The sequence below is a fragment of the Carcharodon carcharias genome, chromosome 15 (assembly GCF_017639515.1).
Source record: "Carcharodon carcharias isolate sCarCar2 chromosome 15, sCarCar2.pri, whole genome shotgun sequence".
Taxonomy (NCBI): domain Eukaryota; kingdom Metazoa; phylum Chordata; class Chondrichthyes; order Lamniformes; family Lamnidae; genus Carcharodon; species Carcharodon carcharias.
The window spans coordinates 121,154,276-121,172,795 of record NC_054481.1 but is presented as its reverse complement, the minus strand read 5'-3'; the positions used below and the strand labels follow the sequence as shown (position 1 = coordinate 121,172,795).

Sequence of the window (18,520 nt, the reverse complement as noted above, 5' to 3'; positions counted from 1 at the left end):
CCATTTAGGCTGACAAATCTTTGAAATCCAGTGCTAGTAAATGCAGCACCATTATGTGAGGCGATTACTTCTGGCAATCCATGGATAGAAAAGCTTTGGTGTAACTTTTTTATATAGTAGTGCCTGACATTGGCAGCTTAACCTCATAAATGTCTATCCACTTGGAATGAGTAGAATAATCAGTAGAAGCAAGATTCCAAGGAAAGGACCGACATAATCTTATGTGCAGTCTCACCCAGGGTCTACCAGGCCACTCCCGTAGGTGTAATGGGGCTGCCACTGGCAACTTCTGTAACTGTTGGTATTGCACATAGTGTTTAACCACCTTCTTAATATCGTCATCCATTCCCAACCACCAAAGATAACTTTGCGCGATCATCTACATTCTTGAGATTCCTGGATGGGCGCTGTGTCACTCTACTAAGAGTGGTTCCCTTCCTTGTGAAGGAACTACTACTTGCGCACTCCATAATAGAATACCATCTTGACTGCTCGTTTCGGGTCTTTGGTTGAAAAATGGCTTCAATTCATCAGGGACTGATTCCTGGGACCATCCATTTAACACTTAGCCTCTCATTTGAGACAGGAGTAGATCATAATTTGTCCAGTTTCTTATCTGCCTGGCACAGATGAGGTATCCAGGAAACATTGCAAATACGATCTCTTGGGGAATTGAGACATGTTCATTGTTCTCTTGCAAAGGAAGGTGACTTAGTGCATTGGCTATATGAGTCACCAGTCTATGCACAAAACTGTATTCATATGCTGTTAAGATTAGATCCCATCTTTGAATTCATGCAGAAGCTATGGGAGGAATAGCCTTTTCCTCACTAAACAGACCCAAGAATGGTTTGTGGTCCGATACTATTGTGAAGTGTTGCCCACGCACGGATTGGTGGAATTTTTTAACACCAAAAATAATCAACAGACCTTTTCAACTTGAGAATATCCTTTTTTGGCTGTGGTAAGTGTCCTGGATACATAGCCATTTGGCCTTTCTGCACCATCGTCTATCTTGAGAGAGAGTACCGCTCCCACTCCGTTAGGGAGACACATCGCAGGTTAGCACCAATTCCTTAGTTGGGTCGTAGTATATCAACAAACTTGAAGAGTGCAAGAGCTGCTTGACTTTCATGAAGGCTTCTTCCTGGGGTGACTTCCAAACCCAACGCTGGTTTCTCTTTAGCAGTGAGTGTAGAGGGGCTCAGACCGTTGATAAGTTGGGTAGGAATTGACCATAATAGTTTACCATCCCTAAAAATGATTTAAATTTAGAGACGTTCTTAGGTGCAGGTGCCCCTCTGATAGCTTTAACCTTCTCTTCAACAGGGTGTAACCCTTGGGCATCTACCTGGTGGCTCAAATAAATGACTTCATTTGCCTGAAAAGTACATTTTTCCTCCTTAAGGTGCACTCCTTCTAATAATCGTTTCAGGACTTCCTCCTGATTAGCCAAGTGTTCCATTTCCATGAATCCAGTTATTAGTACGTTGTCCAGGTAGACCACAACTTGAGGTAGTCCTTGTAGCAAGTTCTCCATTGTGCCCTGGAAAGTGGCACAGGCTGAAGAAACACCGAAGGGGAGGCATGTGTATTGATATAACCCTTTGTGGGTGTTTATGGTCACCAATTCTCTGGAAGCATCATCCAGTTCTAGTTGCTGATATGTTGTGACTCGTATCAAGCTTTGTATATGTTGTGACTCGTATCAAGCTTTGTATATGTTGTGACTCGTATCAAGCTTTGTATATGTTGTGACTCGTATCAAGCTTTGTATATGTTGTCCCTCCTGCTAGTTTGGCATAGAGGTCTTCAATCTTGGGAATAGAATACCTGTCCAGTTTGGCTGCTTTGTTGACCATTAGTTTATAGTCCCCACAGATCCAGATGGTCTGATCCAGTTTTAGGACAGGAGCTGCAGGTGCTGCCCACTCCTGAGAACTGAACTGCTCTTATGATACCCAGCCTCTTTAGCTGGTTCAACTCAGTGTCAACCTCTCTTGGAGCAAATGGCACCAGTTTTGCTTTCAAGAAGCGAGGAGTTGCTTCTGAGTCCATGTAAATCTTAGCCTGTAAGCCTTTGATTTTCCCCAGTTCATCCCGGAAGATGGTGTCATTTTATTTTTTTAGCAGCTCTGGCAGTCGTCCTCCTCGCAGCTGAGAGATTTCAGAGCAGTTTAAGTTAATCTCTTTCAACCATCCACGAGCTAGAAGGCTTGGTCCTTTGCCTTCTATCACCATCACTGGTAGTTGTGTTGCTTGGTGTCTATAATAAACAGATACACCAGTAATACCCTTTACTTGGATTTCTTCACCTGTATACGTTTTCAACTTGGCAGAAGTCTGTTCCAAATTTAATTGTTGAGCACCTTTACTCAAATATCTGAAAATGTGCTCTCTTACTGCAGCGGTAGAAGCACCAGGTTTAAGGGTTTCCCATTCACTTTGTCTTCCCTACTTTCATGCTGAATAAGGAATAAATGTCAGAATTGGTTGTTTCTGGTTCTTCCACATTATGTATGTCATTTGACTTCGTTTGTTGCCTAGAAGCCTGTTTTAATCTTGCTTTGCAATGTTTCAATATGTGCCCTCTTTTGTGACAAAGAAAAGCACTCCACCTCTTTAAATCGGCAATCGTTAGGAGTATGATTGTTTTCTCTAAATCTTCTGGTAGTGGGGGTTGTTTCCCGCATCGCAGTGGACTCCCGGCTTTTCATGCCACTTTCGGCTGACCGTTCCTGCCCAACTAGGCCATTTTGTTCACCTTGAATTGCTTGTGAATCTCTTACAGTGCTTTCCATCGCAAGCGCTATTTATAACGCTTTTTTAAAATCAAGATCCACTTCGGCCAACAATCTTTTGCTGAATAGCATCATCTTGCACACCACAGACCAAACAATCCATGAGCATATCATTCAGGGTTTCACCGAAATCACAATATTCCATTAGTAGTTTGAATTTCGCCACGTGGGTAGCAATGGTGTCCCACAGGGCCCTATTCCATGAATTGAACCTGAACCTCTATAATGTAACTGAGAGCTGGGTTGAAAATGTCCCTTAACGAGGTCTACTAATTCATGGAAGGTCTTTGAATCAGGGGCGTTGGGGGCCGTCAAGCTTTGAATTAAACTGTAGGCCTTACTCCCACAAATACTCAGGAGAATCGTTCTCCTCCCCCATCATTTTGTTGGTTTGAAAATAGAACCCAAGGCATTCTATATGTTGAGACCAGCCATCTGCGTCTGGCTCGAAGGGATCAATTCTGCCAAACTGTGGCATCTCGGATGAGTATATCTTCCTTTCTTTTTAACTACCTTAGATACTCTCAATCTCTGAGCGAGGGACAGCACCAGTTCTGATTTATCCTCGTCGCCAGTTTGTTAAAGTTGAATTTTCAGGCAACGTTTCTTGGCGGAAACATTAAACTTTATTTACGCAGCAGCAGCAGCTACATGTGTGCATCTAACTCTATAACTAAAGAAGAACTCCCTCTTTGAGATTCCCCGCACTACAAATTGGTTGGTTTACACAAATCATGTGATCTTACAACACAGGATTATTCTTAAAGCTACAGTCCTATGTTTATCAAAACTATAATTACTACAATAATCTATTAGCAGACACAGCCTCAGATTTCCTCTGATGTATAATGGAACTTGTGCATTTTCTCCAATACCTCCCTCCTTCACGCCAAGCATTTCTCCCCTGGCCCCCCCAACCACCAAAACTCTTACTTCCTGGTTAAATCCATTTCCCACAGAGATTTGAATACTGCCTTCTACCCTTCAATCTTTTCTTCATCACAACTTTCCACCCTCACCCCCCCCCCCCCCCCCCCCCCCCCCCCCCCCACCCGGCCACCATAATTGCTCCTCTGACCTACTACTACTACTACTACCTTGGTGATCTAAGAAGGGTGATCATTTTACACGTCGTTTCACAATTCATACATTCTTTGCTTTGACCTTGGCAGAGGCCAGGGGTTAAATCTGGAAGCTTCCAGGTCTGCAATGGTCAATGTCACCTGAAACAAATAACATACTTGTTTTTACACCTCAATGTTCAAATCCCACTTCTAGAAAGCCTCAACATCACCAGAGAGTGGAGATCACTACACCCTCCCTCTGGTCCAGAATCCAAGTCGCTGAAATTAACTCTTGCTCGGGCTGCAAACAGTTGATTCCCAATACTTAATGGAGTTGCTAATAGATGGGTTACTCACCTCTAACAGTGACAGTTATTGTTCTTCAAATAAAAATTAAACATCAAAATTACAGGGAAGAGGTGCAAGTGGGGAAAAATCGATGCCTGTCCCTTTAAGACTGCCTGAGTCAGGAACCCTTGAGCCTTCCTTTAATACCTGTACACAGTTGTCCCTTTTGCTAATCCCAATTAGTTCAGGTATATCTGCCTAAAAATCTCTGAAGAAAATCAATATATTCTACTCCCTCATGCCTTAAACTTCCTAGGTGCAGGATTGTGAAAATATTCCCACTTAATTGATTTTATGATATTTTTCAGCAGGATTTTATATATAAACATACATTGTAAAATAGTAAAAAATAATCCTGAAGAATGAAGTAAATCTTTGACCAACATAGCTAAAGACTGCTGCATTGTAAATTAGTTATAACCATTGTTAAGTTACATTTCAGTGAGATCGAGGCAAATTTAAAGGCCATAAAGGGAATGATCCTCTGATGGGTTATTAATACTTGTGCTGTTGCCCAGTATTGGCTATAATATTTTGGAATTGTTTTCTGGTTGAGCTGGCTTCTCCAATTGTATTTAGATGCAGAAAAGATTAAAAATATGCTTTTATACTGTTTTTACAGATGTTAAGACAAACAGGAATTTCAAAACTGCCAGCAAAATGAATTCCCCAGTGGGCCAGTGAGATACTCCCACTGTGCCTGGACTTGTCGTTTGGCACATTAACACGGAGCTATGCTAAATCCATTGGGTGCTCCCTGACTCAGTTCCCAACTAGGATTATCTGTTTTTATGGAAAATTGGAATTGCAGCAAAAGATTTGGACAAGATTGACCTCATTTTACTCCTTTAAATGTCCTTAGCTGCCTTATGTCATTAATGGATTGCCACATGATGAGAAGCAGCCCAGTACATGTAATGGACTGTCGAATGCCCAGGAGTGTTGCTTTGGTACAATTCCAGGAGGCTGACTTTGTTATAGGTTCTTTCATATCCAAGAGTGGTGCTATAAATGCATTTTCTCTCCTCATTTGCTATTGAGAAGCTGAGGCCCATAGTGTAGGATTCCATCAAGATTGAAAAGAAGAGGAAAGAAGTGAAGATAAATTAGGAAGTAGTGATTAGGTGATGCTAAGGTTGGGTTTTAAAGGCCTGAAGATTATCAGGAAGGGAAGACTCAAGGAGGTAAGGAGTTCCACAACTTTAACCTGCTGACCACCCAACTTCCCATCTGGGACCCCATATTAGCTGATATTGTAAATGGTTCCTGTTCCTCAGGTAATAGCCTACTCCCCTTTCAGATCTGTCATCAGCACCCTATTCCTAAACCCCTCCCCACCCCCTGCCTTGACCCCTCTGTCCCTGCAAACGGCCGGCCCCATCTCCAACCTGAAATACATCGAGACTCACGGACTAGCAAAAGGAAGACACTGCCAGAGCAGCTCACAGTACATGTGAACACTACAGCAGTCAACAAATAAGCCAAGAGCACTTGGTTGAGTCAAGAAGATCTGGAAAACGTAGACAAATTTGCTATACTAAGATTCCTAACCCTCAACTTGTTTGTTAATGAAGATATGGAATATATTACAGTATTTCTTCTTGATTTCTCTCGAGTGGTTTTGTTCGTAAGATAATCTGTGCTTTAAAGTCAAGTATTCCATCACAAGCGGCCAGCACACATACAAAGATTATTTACAAGAATCACTAGTTTTAATGTCATATCATTTGTTATAAATAGTTATTATATACCCTCTATGAAAATGAACATTCTGCAGGAAAGGAAGCTTTGTTGATTCTGACATCTCTCTTTCTCTCTCTCAGCTGGTTTACTTCATCCTCTGTATATTATAATTATTGTTTGCCTATCTCTTTCATGTTGATAGCGTTATGTCCAGTGATTTTGTTGTGCTGATTTATTTTGAGTAATGGATTGCATTGTTCTTGCAGACATTGCAATAAACAGGCATGTTTCACAGGGAAGGTGCTGACTTGCCACTAATTTGAACCTGATCTCCGCTTCAATCACACATTCTCTCCATCACAAAGATAGCCTGCTCCCAATGCCCTAACATTGGCCATCTCCGCTATTGCATTCGTTGATCTGTAGCTGAAACTCTGGGCAGAATTGTATGGTCTCCTGCCAGGCGTTTGCAGGAGGGGCTGCCTGCAAAACTCCCCGGGTGTCCTACCTGCGCCATCCCCCCCACCCCACCCACCTCCGACCTGTTCGCAATTTTATTGGGGTTAGGGGGAAGGCAGGCAAGGGCTAAGGCAACCTACCTGCTCTCTCTTCCCCCCAAGTGAGGCCCTTAAGTGGCCAATTTAAAGGCCGCTTCTGTCCAGCCTCAATTTTAAGGCTGGCAGGAGGAGTTAGGGAGCTGGGGGCATGCCTGGCAAGCCTTGTACCTTGGGCAGGAAGGTGGTGGTACCGCCCTCGGGGCCCTCTTTCCACATCCAGCATCCCCTCCAAGGTCTTTCACCTGCGGATTCGCCCTTCCGCCTGGCCTCCCCAAGACCCCTCACCCCATCACCGGTGGGCCTCCCCTCCCTTCCCCACAGTAAGACCCCCCAGCACTGACTTGATACTGGACTTAGAATGCTTGTGATCAAAGTTCTGGCTGCTGTTGGGGCTGCATCTGATTGGCTGGCAGCTCTCTGAGGTGGGACTTCTGTCCAAGTGAGGGTGGAAGTCCTGCCTCCAATCAGCTAACGCCCCTCCGAGTGTTAAATGGCTGTGGGGCAGCCATGAGTGGTGCAGACGCATTCGAGTGGCAGGGTGAGGAGCCCCACCTTCTGAAAAATCTTGCCCTCACGTTTGCGCATTTGTCACTGCCAGACTCAATTATTGCAATACTCTCCTGGCTGGCCTCTTATCTTCCACACTCCAGAAACCTTAACTCATCCAAAGCTCTTCTGTTTGTTTCCTAACCTGCACCATCCAGTTGAAGCATTTCCTTCTCTATCTGATGGATCTGAAAATTGATTAACTCAATAATCTAACGTACGCAAAGTAATCGGTGCTGAACTCCAAATATAACAAGAATGCTATAAGCACAAACAATCGAAAAACTGTTCCTGAATTGGTTTTTAAAAAAATACTCCCTGTGAATATTTTGCTTGTTATCAATCAGATACCAGAAAACTATTTCGCCTGTAACCCATGGAACACATTTGCTTTGTTTTTCAGTCAAAAATAATTTTAAAATGTAACTTTCTTGTGGGAAATGCCCTCCATGCCAACTCATGCCCACATTCATCCCCTATGGCCCTTCATACACTCCATAGCCACTCACCCAGTATCCACCATGGAGAGACCTCAAGAGCCTTGTGGAGATGAGAAAAGTAAATTCCTAACAATCTAACACAGCTCTCACTCCTGCATACTTGATAGTGGAAAAAATTCACATTGAGAGAACACATTGAGATTTTAAATCTCAAGCTTATAAATCAATTATAAAAACAAGCTTCTCTTCAGACCCCACGTCAAAGACAGAGAATCATTTAATAGACTCTTTAAACTGTCAATCTAACTGTAGCTTTTGAAACTCAGCCAAGCATTCATTACGGCATAATGATAGCCCTCGGGGAAATGTCAAAAAAGAGCTCTATTGAAACTGCACCACCAGATGCATCATTGTTTTCTTAACTTTTACCAGATGGCCTGACAATCGAAGCAACCCAGCAGAGCTCTTTCTAACTCTCTGATAGCTGTGGCCTGTTTTTTTAAGTTTAAGGAGCAGGGCATTTAAAAAACTTAAGATCTTAATAGTCATACAGAAATTTTCCATCCTTTTATGAGGGTTTACATCTACTCCACCAATTCCTGACTCCCCTACTTTGCGCTAAGGCCCTTTCAACAGCCAAAATGAGGTCTGTTTGAGCTTCAAATCATTTCCCCTACCTGCAAAAATTGGATGTTGTAAATTGGGCAGGACTTCCACATCTGGGTCCCCCCAAACAATTTTTTTTGTTTTTAACAGGTCTGACTCTGCAAAACTCCAGCCCTGAGGATCCACAACTCATGTAGAGAATTCTAACCCTCTGGCTAAAGAAATGTCTATTTGCCTCAGCCCTTAAATAATTGATCACCTATCTTAAAACGAGCACCCTAATTTTACTCTCTCCAGCCGAGGGGATCACCATCTTAGCACCTATCAAGAAGTCTAAGAATTTTGTACATTCCAATGAAATCACCTTTCATCCTTCTAAACGCCATAGTATATCAGCTGATTCTACTCAATCTCACCTCATAGGTAGCCTTCTATCCCAGGAATCAAGTGCACCCCCATACCCCATATATCGCCATTGCCACCAAAAACTGTAACTTCATAGTCCAGCACATCCCTCTCTCTACCATTACTATCAAGACAGGGTTCAATGAGGAGTATAGGAGAGTATGCCAGGAGCAGCATCAGGCATATCTGAAAATGAGGTGCTAACCTGGTGAAGCCACAGTACAGGACGACATGCATGTTAAATAGTAGAAACAACAAACTATAGACAGAGCTAACTGATTCTACGGCCAATAGATCAGATCAAAGCTCTACAGTCCTGCAACATCCAGTTGTGAACGGTGGTGAAAAATTAAACAACTAGTAGGAGGAGGAGACTCCATAAGTATCTCCATCCTCAACAATGGTGGAGCCCAGCATGTCAGTGCAAAAGACAAGGCTGAATCATTTGAAACTATTTTCAGTCAGAGGTGCTGAGTAAATGAACCATCTCAGCCTTCCCCTGAGGACCAACCATCACAGATGGCAGTTTTCAGTTTATTCAATTCACACCACATGTTATCAAGGAATGGCTGAGTACATTGGATACTACAAAGGTTATGGGCCCTGACAACATCCCGGCTGTGATGCTGAAGGCTGGTGCTTTAGAACTATCCACACCTCTGCTGTTCCAGTATAGCCACAACACCAAAATTGCCCAGGTACATTCTGTCCACAGAAGTCAGGATAAATCCAGTCTAGTCAATTTGCACCCCATCAGTCTATCCCCATCCTCAGGAAAGTAATGTCATCAACAGTGTTATGAAGCCACACTTGCGCGGCTGCTCACAGATGCCCAGTTTGGCTTCCACTTAGACTGCTCAGCTCCAGACCTCATTACAGCCTCGGTCCAAAAAAATGGACAAAAGATCTGAATTCCGGAGGCAAGATGAGACTGACTGCCCTTGACATCAAGGCAGCATTTGTCCAAGTGTGGCATCAAGGGGACCTAGTAAAATTGAAGTCAATGGAAATTGGGGAAACTCTTCACTAGTCGAAGTTATACTAGCACAGAGGAAAATAGTTGTGATGATTGGAGGCCAATCACCTCAGCCCCAGGACATCAGTGCAGGGCTTCCTCAGGTCAGTGTTCTAGGTTCAACCATCTTCAGCTACTTCATCAGTGACCTTGCCTCCATCATAAGTTCAGAAGTGGGGATTTTTGTTGATGATTGTACGGTGTTCAGTACCATTCAACGTTCCTTAGGTAATGAAGGAGTCCATGCCCACATGCAGTCAGACTTAGATAACATTCAGGCTTGGGTTGACAAATGGCAAGTAACATTTGTGCCACACAAGTGCCAGGCAATGACCATTTCCAACAAGAGATAGTCTAACCACTTCCCCTTGATGTTCAATGGCATTGCCATCACTGCATTCTTCACCATTAACAGACTGGGAGTTAATATTAACTGGACCAGCCTCATAAATACTTTAGCTACAACAGTAGGTCAGAAGTTGGGTATTTTGTTGCAAATAACTCACCTCCCGACTCTCCAAAGCCTCACCAGCATTTACAAGGCACAAGTTAGGAGTGTGATGGAATTCTCCCCACTTGCCTGGATGAGTGTAGCTCCAATGACGTTCAAGAAGTTTGACATTTTCTAGGACAAAGCAGCCTCCTTGATCAGCATCCCATCCATTGCCTTAAATATTCACTCCCTCCACAGTAGTATGTACCATATACATGATGCACTGCACTTCTTCGACAGCATCTTCCAAACCCATATCTACCGCATAGAAGGATAAGGGCAGCAGGTGCAAGGTAACATCACTATCTGCAAGTTCCCCTCCAAGCCACACATCATCCTGACTTGGAACCAAATCAATGTTCCTTCACTGTCACTGGAACTCCCTACCTGACCGTACTGTGAGTGTAGCTAAACCACAATGATTGCAGCAGTTCAAAAAGACAGCTCCCGCCACCTTTTCAAGGGCAATAAAGCTGGCCTTGCCATCAACACCCACATTCCATGAATGAATAAATGGAGAGAAAAAACACTTCTAGTAAGTATATCCTTCCTTAGGAGAGGAGACCAAAACTGTACATTGTACCCCATGTGTGCTCTCAAGAGGGCTTTATACAATTGCTGCAACACATCCTTACACTAACAATCCAAATTCCTTGTAATAAAGGTTAGCATACCATTGTCTTTCTAATTACTTACTGTACCTGCAGTCTGGCATTGTGCCCAAATGTCCATTATTCACATTTTACATTTTGACAGTGAGTATTGACTATTTGACCAAGGGTTGGGCTTTACATTGAGGCCATTATTGTGGAGACTTGAGAAATCCACACTTCAATAAAGGTGACTGGTTAGTGACCCTTCCTTGATGGTGCTTTGGCCAATAGTATTGCTCCGACAGCTGAGATCACTGACATAGTACAGACTAGGGTTTGAAGCCGGAACCATTCTGGTCTGTATAGCTCAGTTCTATAGTGAATCTCCTGAAAGCTTATCATCTCAACAACAGCATTGAGATGTCACATTTATTTGGTCCCTTTAGCATAGTAAAACATCTTAAGGCGCTTAACAGAAACAGTATTGAACAAAATTTGACACTGAGCCACAAAAGAAGATATTAGGACAGATAACCAAAAGCTTGGTGAATGAGGTAGGTTTTAAGGAGTGTTGTAAGGAAGCGGTGGAGAGCTTTAGGGAGGGAATTCCACCCTGAAGACTTGTTCGCCGATGGTGGAGGGATGAAAGTTAGGGATGCGCAAGAGGCTAGAATTGGAGGAGCCCAGAGATCTGGGACAGTTGTAGGGATGGAGAAGGTTTCAGAAATAGAGACTGTTAAGACTGTTAATAGGCTGTTGAGAGATTTTAACACAAATGTTCCGACATATCTTGATCCCCTTGCTCTCATGGTTTCCTCTGACTTTTCTGATCTCCTGACTTCAGATTTTCAAGGATGTTTTCAAAATACTTGTTTTCACTGAGCAGAGAGAACTAGGAGGATTGTGGGGCTGGAGGAGGTCACGGAAATAGTGATGTACAAGCCATGGAGGAATTTGAAAACAAGGATGAGAATTTTAAAATTGAAACATTGCTGCATCAGAAGTCAATGTAGGTCAGCGAGCTTGAAGGTGATGAGTGAACAGGGTTTGATGTGAGATAGGATATGTGCAGCATACCCCCTGGCCCAACCCCATCTTGTGTCAGCAGTGGCCTCTGAATCAGAAGGTTGTGGTTTTAAGTCCCACTCTGGGGACTTGAACACAAAATCCAGATTGACACTTCAGTGCAGTATTGAGGGAATGCTGCAGTGTCAAAGGTGCTGCCTTTTGGATGAGATATTAAATCAAGGTGCTGTCTGTCCTCTCCGATGGATGTAATAGATCCCAGAAGAGCAAGGGTGTTATTCCCAGTATCCAATAATTATCCTTCAATCAAGATCACTAAAATATATAATTTGTCATTGTTAAATTGCAGTTTATGGGTTCTTGCTATGTACAAAATGGCTGCTGTGTTTCCTACATTACAACAATGACTATGCTTCACAAGTGGTTCATTGGCTGTAAAGCTTTAAGGGATGTCTGAGGTTTTGAAAGATGCTATATTAAGCCCTCCCCTCTTACTTTTGGGCCCAACCCTTTTAAGAAGCACATACAAGTTGAAGAACTTTCATTGTTATGGCCGCTTATCATATCCTGAGGATGCCCCAAAGTGCTTAATAACAATTATTTCTTTTTGAAATGCAATCATTATTGATATTCAGTCTCTGCATTCTCCCAACTCTGGTGTCTCACATATCCCCCAATCCTTTTGCTCCAGAGGCCAGCTGTCTAAGCTTAGAGTTCTAGAATTCTCTCCCTTAAACTTTACCACCTTCTCTCTTTCTTCAACATTCTCTTAAAACCTACCTTCTTTAGTGACCTGTTCTCATATCTTCTTTGGCTCAGTATCAAATTTGTCTGCTTCTGCTGCTGTGTGGTATTCTATTTTCTGTCTATGGTATGTTGATTTCTGTTCATTTTCTTCTCATAATATGTCACAATATAATGTACTGGCAGCTATAAGTAGCCTCATGGGTTTGCAGGCTGATAAGATCTAAGTATTGAAAAATAATATAGGCACCCAGGAGCAAGAGAAATTACCTCACTGTAGTTGATATTCAAAGTAGTGTGTTATAATCAGCATGATACATACTTTCTCAGATGCATTGCATATTGGAAAAAGGCAATAGTATGACAATGTTCATATTTGGAGATTAAGGAAGAACACTCATACTCTGGTATTTATCTGTTTGTATTTTTGTCACCTAACACCCTGTGCCGCATTGATTCAGCCTATTGCTGCATTTTATACTACACGCCTGGCATCAGAGGTAGCCAAGGCTCTTGGTGGCAGAATTGTAATATAAATGTGATGGTCCCCTTACATCCCATGTCATCTCAACCCAACAACCTGTAAATGGGGTGAAAATTAGGTGGATGACTTGCACTATCATATGGCTTCCCTGGAAATTATGGGAGTGGCTGGTCTAGCTTTGTCTATCAGATGGATTGTTGCCAATTGGGTGTGGGAGAGTGGTATAGTTAGGGTTGGCTCTCTGTTGAATTGGCTGTAAATTATATAGGAGCAAGTGGTAGAGTTTACCAAGCCAGTCAATTAAATGGGAGAGGACATTAAGATTACTTCAGACTTTTTTTTTTGTATCTCTTAGGTTCCTCCAACCAGACGCTACTCCCATGATGAGTCAGATATGTGGGCAACAAACCCAATCCCTTCATATCTTCACAGATGGGGGTCTTCAGAGGACATCACAGGAGTACTGCACTACAGCTCCCCCAGGCACGAGAGGAGGCGAAGCAGCCTGCTCTCCCAAAATGATGAATGTGCTTCTTTCCATAAAAGAAGGAAGTCTGTGGATAGCGTCTTATCTCTAAAGCAGCAACCCAGGGAGGAATATTTTGCGGATGACTTAAAATGTTTCAGCCGCGATGAAATAATAAATTACATCGACGAATCTCCACTCCCTAGTCCAATGAAGACCCCGCTGAGATCATCTTCCATATCCCTAATCCCAGAAAAATACGAACAGTATTCAGTCGCGTTTTCCTATTTTCCGCTAACCAATTTTGAGAAGGAGCCTCATGTTCTCCGTCGGTTATCGGAGGGCAAGGAATGCATCTTCACAGGGGTCACTAGGCCCAAGGAATATTTGCCGAGTATTTTTCCCAGTGACCCTACCACGGCTCAAAAGAACGCAGAGACCTGCATTCAGGCTCATGACAATCTGGCCGCAAATGTCAACCCCAGCATTAAGGAGGAAGCCTCCAGGAACTGTCGGACAGATCTATGTGTCTCCTGGGACAATCAGGAAAAACTCACCAAAGTGGAAAGCAAAGGGAGCACAAACAGTTTTTTAAGCTCGCCTTCTGCTTCTTCGGGCTACGTGACTTTTCACTCTGATTCCATCGGATCTGCATCCTAGGAGCGAGTCTAGAGCCTCCCCTGCCCCCAACCCCCTCAAAAAAAAAAACAAAAAAAAATGGTGTTTCTACGTTTGTTTTGTACCACGGGAATTTTATAATTCACCCACGAGGAAATAAGTCAAGCACCAAAGAATCAGGCAAATATCTTCATGTCTTCTGATGGTAGAAAATCAAATCTTTTAGAGGGTAGAGAGGGAATTGTCTGGAAAAATATGACATTAAGTAATGTCTGCATGTCAATACTACTGACCCTTGCTTTCTATTTTATTAAATTTTTAAAAGAATAATTTTTAAGAGGCAACATTAAAAGCAGGTATTCCTGCAGGACCGAGCGTGTTTGGTGCCATTTAGGTTGTAGGTTGGGGGTTGGGTGGGGAGGGGAAGAGAAAGTGGTTCTTAGATTGCTTATATTTTTTAAAACATTCAAACTGTAAAATGATTTCTCCACTGGGGGTAATTCCAGGTCATGTCTGTCTATTTATGCACTTTGGGCATTCGGTGTGTTCTGTTGGTATTTTGTTACAGCTGATGATTTTCTTAACAAATACAGGACAATGAAATTGTTTCTGGTAGAGTGGGGTGGGTGGAAGGGGATAGAAGGTCACTTCTATGATTATTTTTCCTGTGTATTTTGCGTTTGTAAAATTGGTGTCATATATTGGCAGCGTTGCTGTTGCCTTGCAAAAATGGACATTGGTTTCTCTTGGTCCCCGTAAAGTTGTCCTAAAATTTAATAGTAACAAATGTTTTCTTAACAGTATTTGCAATGGCCGTTGTCCTTGAACAGAACCAGGGCCTGTGTTGTTTATATTAAAAACCTACTTCAATACCTGATCTCGACCTGCATTGATTAGAAAGATGACTTTTCTCATTCATCGTGATTGTTTGCCACAGAATTGGAGGCATAAAGGCTGCACTCCTTTCAGAAGTACACATAATAATAGCTTGGATTTTGCGGTCAGTGGTGGTGACGTCATCTGCTGCTGACCTCGAAGAAAGCTGCCACAAAGATCTGGCGATCTCTATGGCATGGATTTCATCATTCCCAACATTGATTTCATTCTGGCACTAATTATAGCAGGTCTCTCATATTCAGCAATAAAGATGCCATCAAGCAAGCCAAGCAATCAATCACATTGAAGAATTCTCACAACCAGCACATTGGGAAGTAAAATGAACCGATTATCCTCCATTTTTTAATCATTTTACAAAGAGAGCAATAAAAATTAGGACATTCACATGGGATTAAGATAGAAGCTGAAATATAATTTAAAAATGTATTTTAAAATGATGTTTATTATATTAAAAATCTATGCTATTTTTATCATAACGGAGAAATTTGGCATTCCACAAATGTAAAATTAGTTTTTCAGGGCCAGAGAGGTTGTTCAGCAGTAATTATGACTTGGTACACTGTTAAAAACGCAGTTACACCTCATTCAATGAGGACCAATATTTTTTTGGGGGGATTTGCTGTGAGATTAGTGTGTAAAAAGTAGAACTTCACATCAACTCATGTGATTTCCATTGATGAGGACCTCAGCAGTGCACTCTCTGGAGGCAGTGAATCACAGACAGCAACTTCTGATTTCCACGTTTAACTGGGCATGCACAGACGCGAGAAGTTAGTTTCACGGTTGTAACGATGGCTAACTGACAGTTTCACCATCTTTATAACCTCACAACTTGGGGACAATAAACAGTTTTTAGCAACACGGATATCAGAGTGTCTTGGAATGTTGTATTTTTTTCTGTCTGCGGGTTGTGCAACTTTGGAACTCTGCCTCAGAAGGCATTGGAAGTGGTGTCACTGAAGTTTTTTAAGGAGGAGGTGGATAGTTTCTTTTTACGCAAGGGAATCAAAAGTTATCAGGGGTAGATGGGAATGTAGAACTCAAAATACAAACAGATCAGTCATGATCTTATTGAATGATGGAGCAGGCTCAAGGGGCTGAATGGCCTACTTCTGCTCCTATTTTGCATGTTTTAACGTACATGAACCTGAGCAATTTTTCACCTCCCTGAGAGTCACCTTATTTCAACAATCTACATGGCTTTCAAACCCAAGCTTGGAGTCACCTACCCACTACTTCCTTTCTGGAAGCACCAAAGCGAGAGCGAGAGAGAGCTATATGCTAAACTAAAATGTTGCACAGCTGAATGGATAATCCAAAAGGCCATATGAAAGTGTTACTTAACTAGTGTCGGTGATGCACTGTGGGCCAATCTATGCTCTCCACATCCGGATTGGTCCACAGTGCATCACCGACACTAGTTAAGTAACACTTTCATATGACCTTTTGGATTATCCATTCAGCTGTGCAACATTTTAGTTTAGCATATAGCTCGCTCTCGCTCTCGCTTTGGTGCTTCCAGAAACTGTTGGGCTGTTTCGGAAAGTGCATTAGTACAGTTTTCCTCCCCATTTTCCAATGCTGATGCATTCGGTTCTGACAGCTAAAGCTTCTTCTCTTGAGCTGTGTAAGACCCACAGGCTACAGTCACAAGTAGCTATTGAGGCGGTGACCATAACGTCATTTTAAATAGAATTGAATGTGGAAATGACGTACACATGGAGTGCTTGAGGTGAATAGCATTGATGCATTTAAGGGGAATCTAGATAAACACATGAGGGAAAAAGAAATAGAAGGTCATGCTAATAGGATAGATGAAATAGGGCAGGGGGAGGCTTACATGGAGCAAAAGCATCAGCTGCTGATAAATGGTCACTACCTGGAATGTTAACTCTGTCTCTCTTTCTACAGATGCTGCCTGATTGCTGAATATTTACAGCACTTTCTGTCTTTATTTCCGATTTTGCTTTTGTACCAGCATAGATCAGCTGGGCCATTACATTCTATTTAAATCAATGAATAAGTATTTGGAAAGAAATAAAATTGAAAGTTAAAGGAGCAGGGCAAGAAATTTGTTCAGACATGGAGCTCCAGTTGATGAGCCAGAACCAGCACAGGCTTGATGGGTTAAATGACCTCCTGTGCACAAAAGAAAAGTTCACTCCAGAAAAGAACAGGAGAGTAAAAGAAAATTATCATCCTGTGTACTGGCATTACCTCAGCTCTTTTCTGTTGCTAAAACAGTGAATCATCTGCTATCACACATCCACTTTACCCTTCTGTTAAATCACATGCTCTGTACATCATCCACACTGAACACATTCAGTATTGATACCATCTGGTGTTTCTCTCTGTCTGTGTCCAGGCGCTGTTAGTGGAGTAATATTGGTGGTGTGTTTCTTTGCGAAGCATGATCTAAAACATGGCTGCTTATTTAATCTTTCATTATGGCTTTTTCAAACTGGAAGTTACCATTGCAAAATATTGCAATCAGTTACCTTAATGATTCAACATTGTAATGCAGTGTATGGTTAAACTGATAACCGGCAAGTTCCAGATTCAATCTTTGCTGAACTCATTCAATTCAAGCGTAGATATGATAGTATATTTGGCTACAGTGGCCCCTTTTTGTCTTGAGATGGGATGAGGTGAAGGCAACAAACCTTGGGTCATGATGTTGATCCCTGCTGCTGAAAAGTGATGTAAAATATTTTAGGATGCTTCTGAGGCACATGGGGAAAATAGCCTGCTCTTCTTCAAAATAATACTGGGGACACCTTCTACATCCACCTGGCAGGGCAGACGGACCTTCAGTTTAACATCTCATCTGAAAGACAGCACTTCCAACAATGCAGCACTCCCTCAGTAATGCACTGACGTCTCAACCTGGATTTTGTGATTATGGAATACGTTTTAACGTTCAGTTCCCCTCACAGCAGGGGAGGCCTGGGCAGCGGGTCAGGAGCCCACATGTTCAAGGCATGGATTTTTGAGTGGTTCTTTGGCTGAGCCATGGCATTAGCAGCCCGCTTTCAGATTTCCCAACCAATTAGAACAAGCGGTCATGATGACGAACTTCACCCGTCTGTTGAAAGCATCAATATTTAAACGGACTCTGCGACAGTCAGGATGGAACCATTATGCACATGTCAAGAGAGAGTAAACTACTGGAAAAATAAAGTCTCAATAAGGAAAGGCCGCCACACAGTTCTCTGATGTATCCATGGACATCGTGCTGCATGCTGTAAGGACTCAAAGAGACAGTGAATGGGAGGAAGAAGGCAGCCTCTGAGACCAGTAGGTCATACAGTCATAGCATCATACAGTCATTTATGACGCAGAAGAAGGCCATTCAGCCCACTGAGTCTATGCTGGCTCTCCATGTTGTTGGTGCTGCATTTCTTGTTCCACAGCAGAGGTGCAAAGTAGACCTGCACAAGCAGCTCCCATGCTGCTGGGAAGGCCAACAATTGGGAAGTGCAAATCAAAGTCTTGAGTGGAACTTAAACCCACGACCTTCTGACTCAGAAGTGACATTGAAGTGCCATGTTTAACAGATAATCATTAAGTGAGATCAGGCTAGTTACAAAGTGGCTTATAGGAGAGGGTGAATGGCTTATGGGAGTATGTGTGAAACTATAATATCCTGCCTGCACTTCAGTAGCAGAGTGATTCAATCAGGCGATCACTGCCACCTATAGGATATCAGTAAACACTGCCAAAATGCAATAATA

The 18,520-nt window shown here is 42.5% G+C and overlaps 1 protein-coding gene across 2 annotated transcripts in view; it reads left to right on the top strand.

Annotated features, from left to right (window-relative positions):
• Window positions 1-14,759, top strand: part of LOC121288687 (probable G-protein coupled receptor 153) — a 174,962-nt gene extending 160,203 nt beyond the window's left edge. For both annotated transcript variants that reach the window (XM_041207422.1, XM_041207421.1), the window contains exon 7: window positions 13,161-14,759. In XM_041207422.1, the coding sequence (XP_041063356.1) occupies window positions 13,161-13,931 (771 nt within the window). In that variant the 3' untranslated portion in view covers window positions 13,932-14,759. The remainder of the gene's footprint in view (window positions 1-13,160) is intronic.
• Window positions 14,760-18,520: the final 3,761 nt, after the last annotated feature.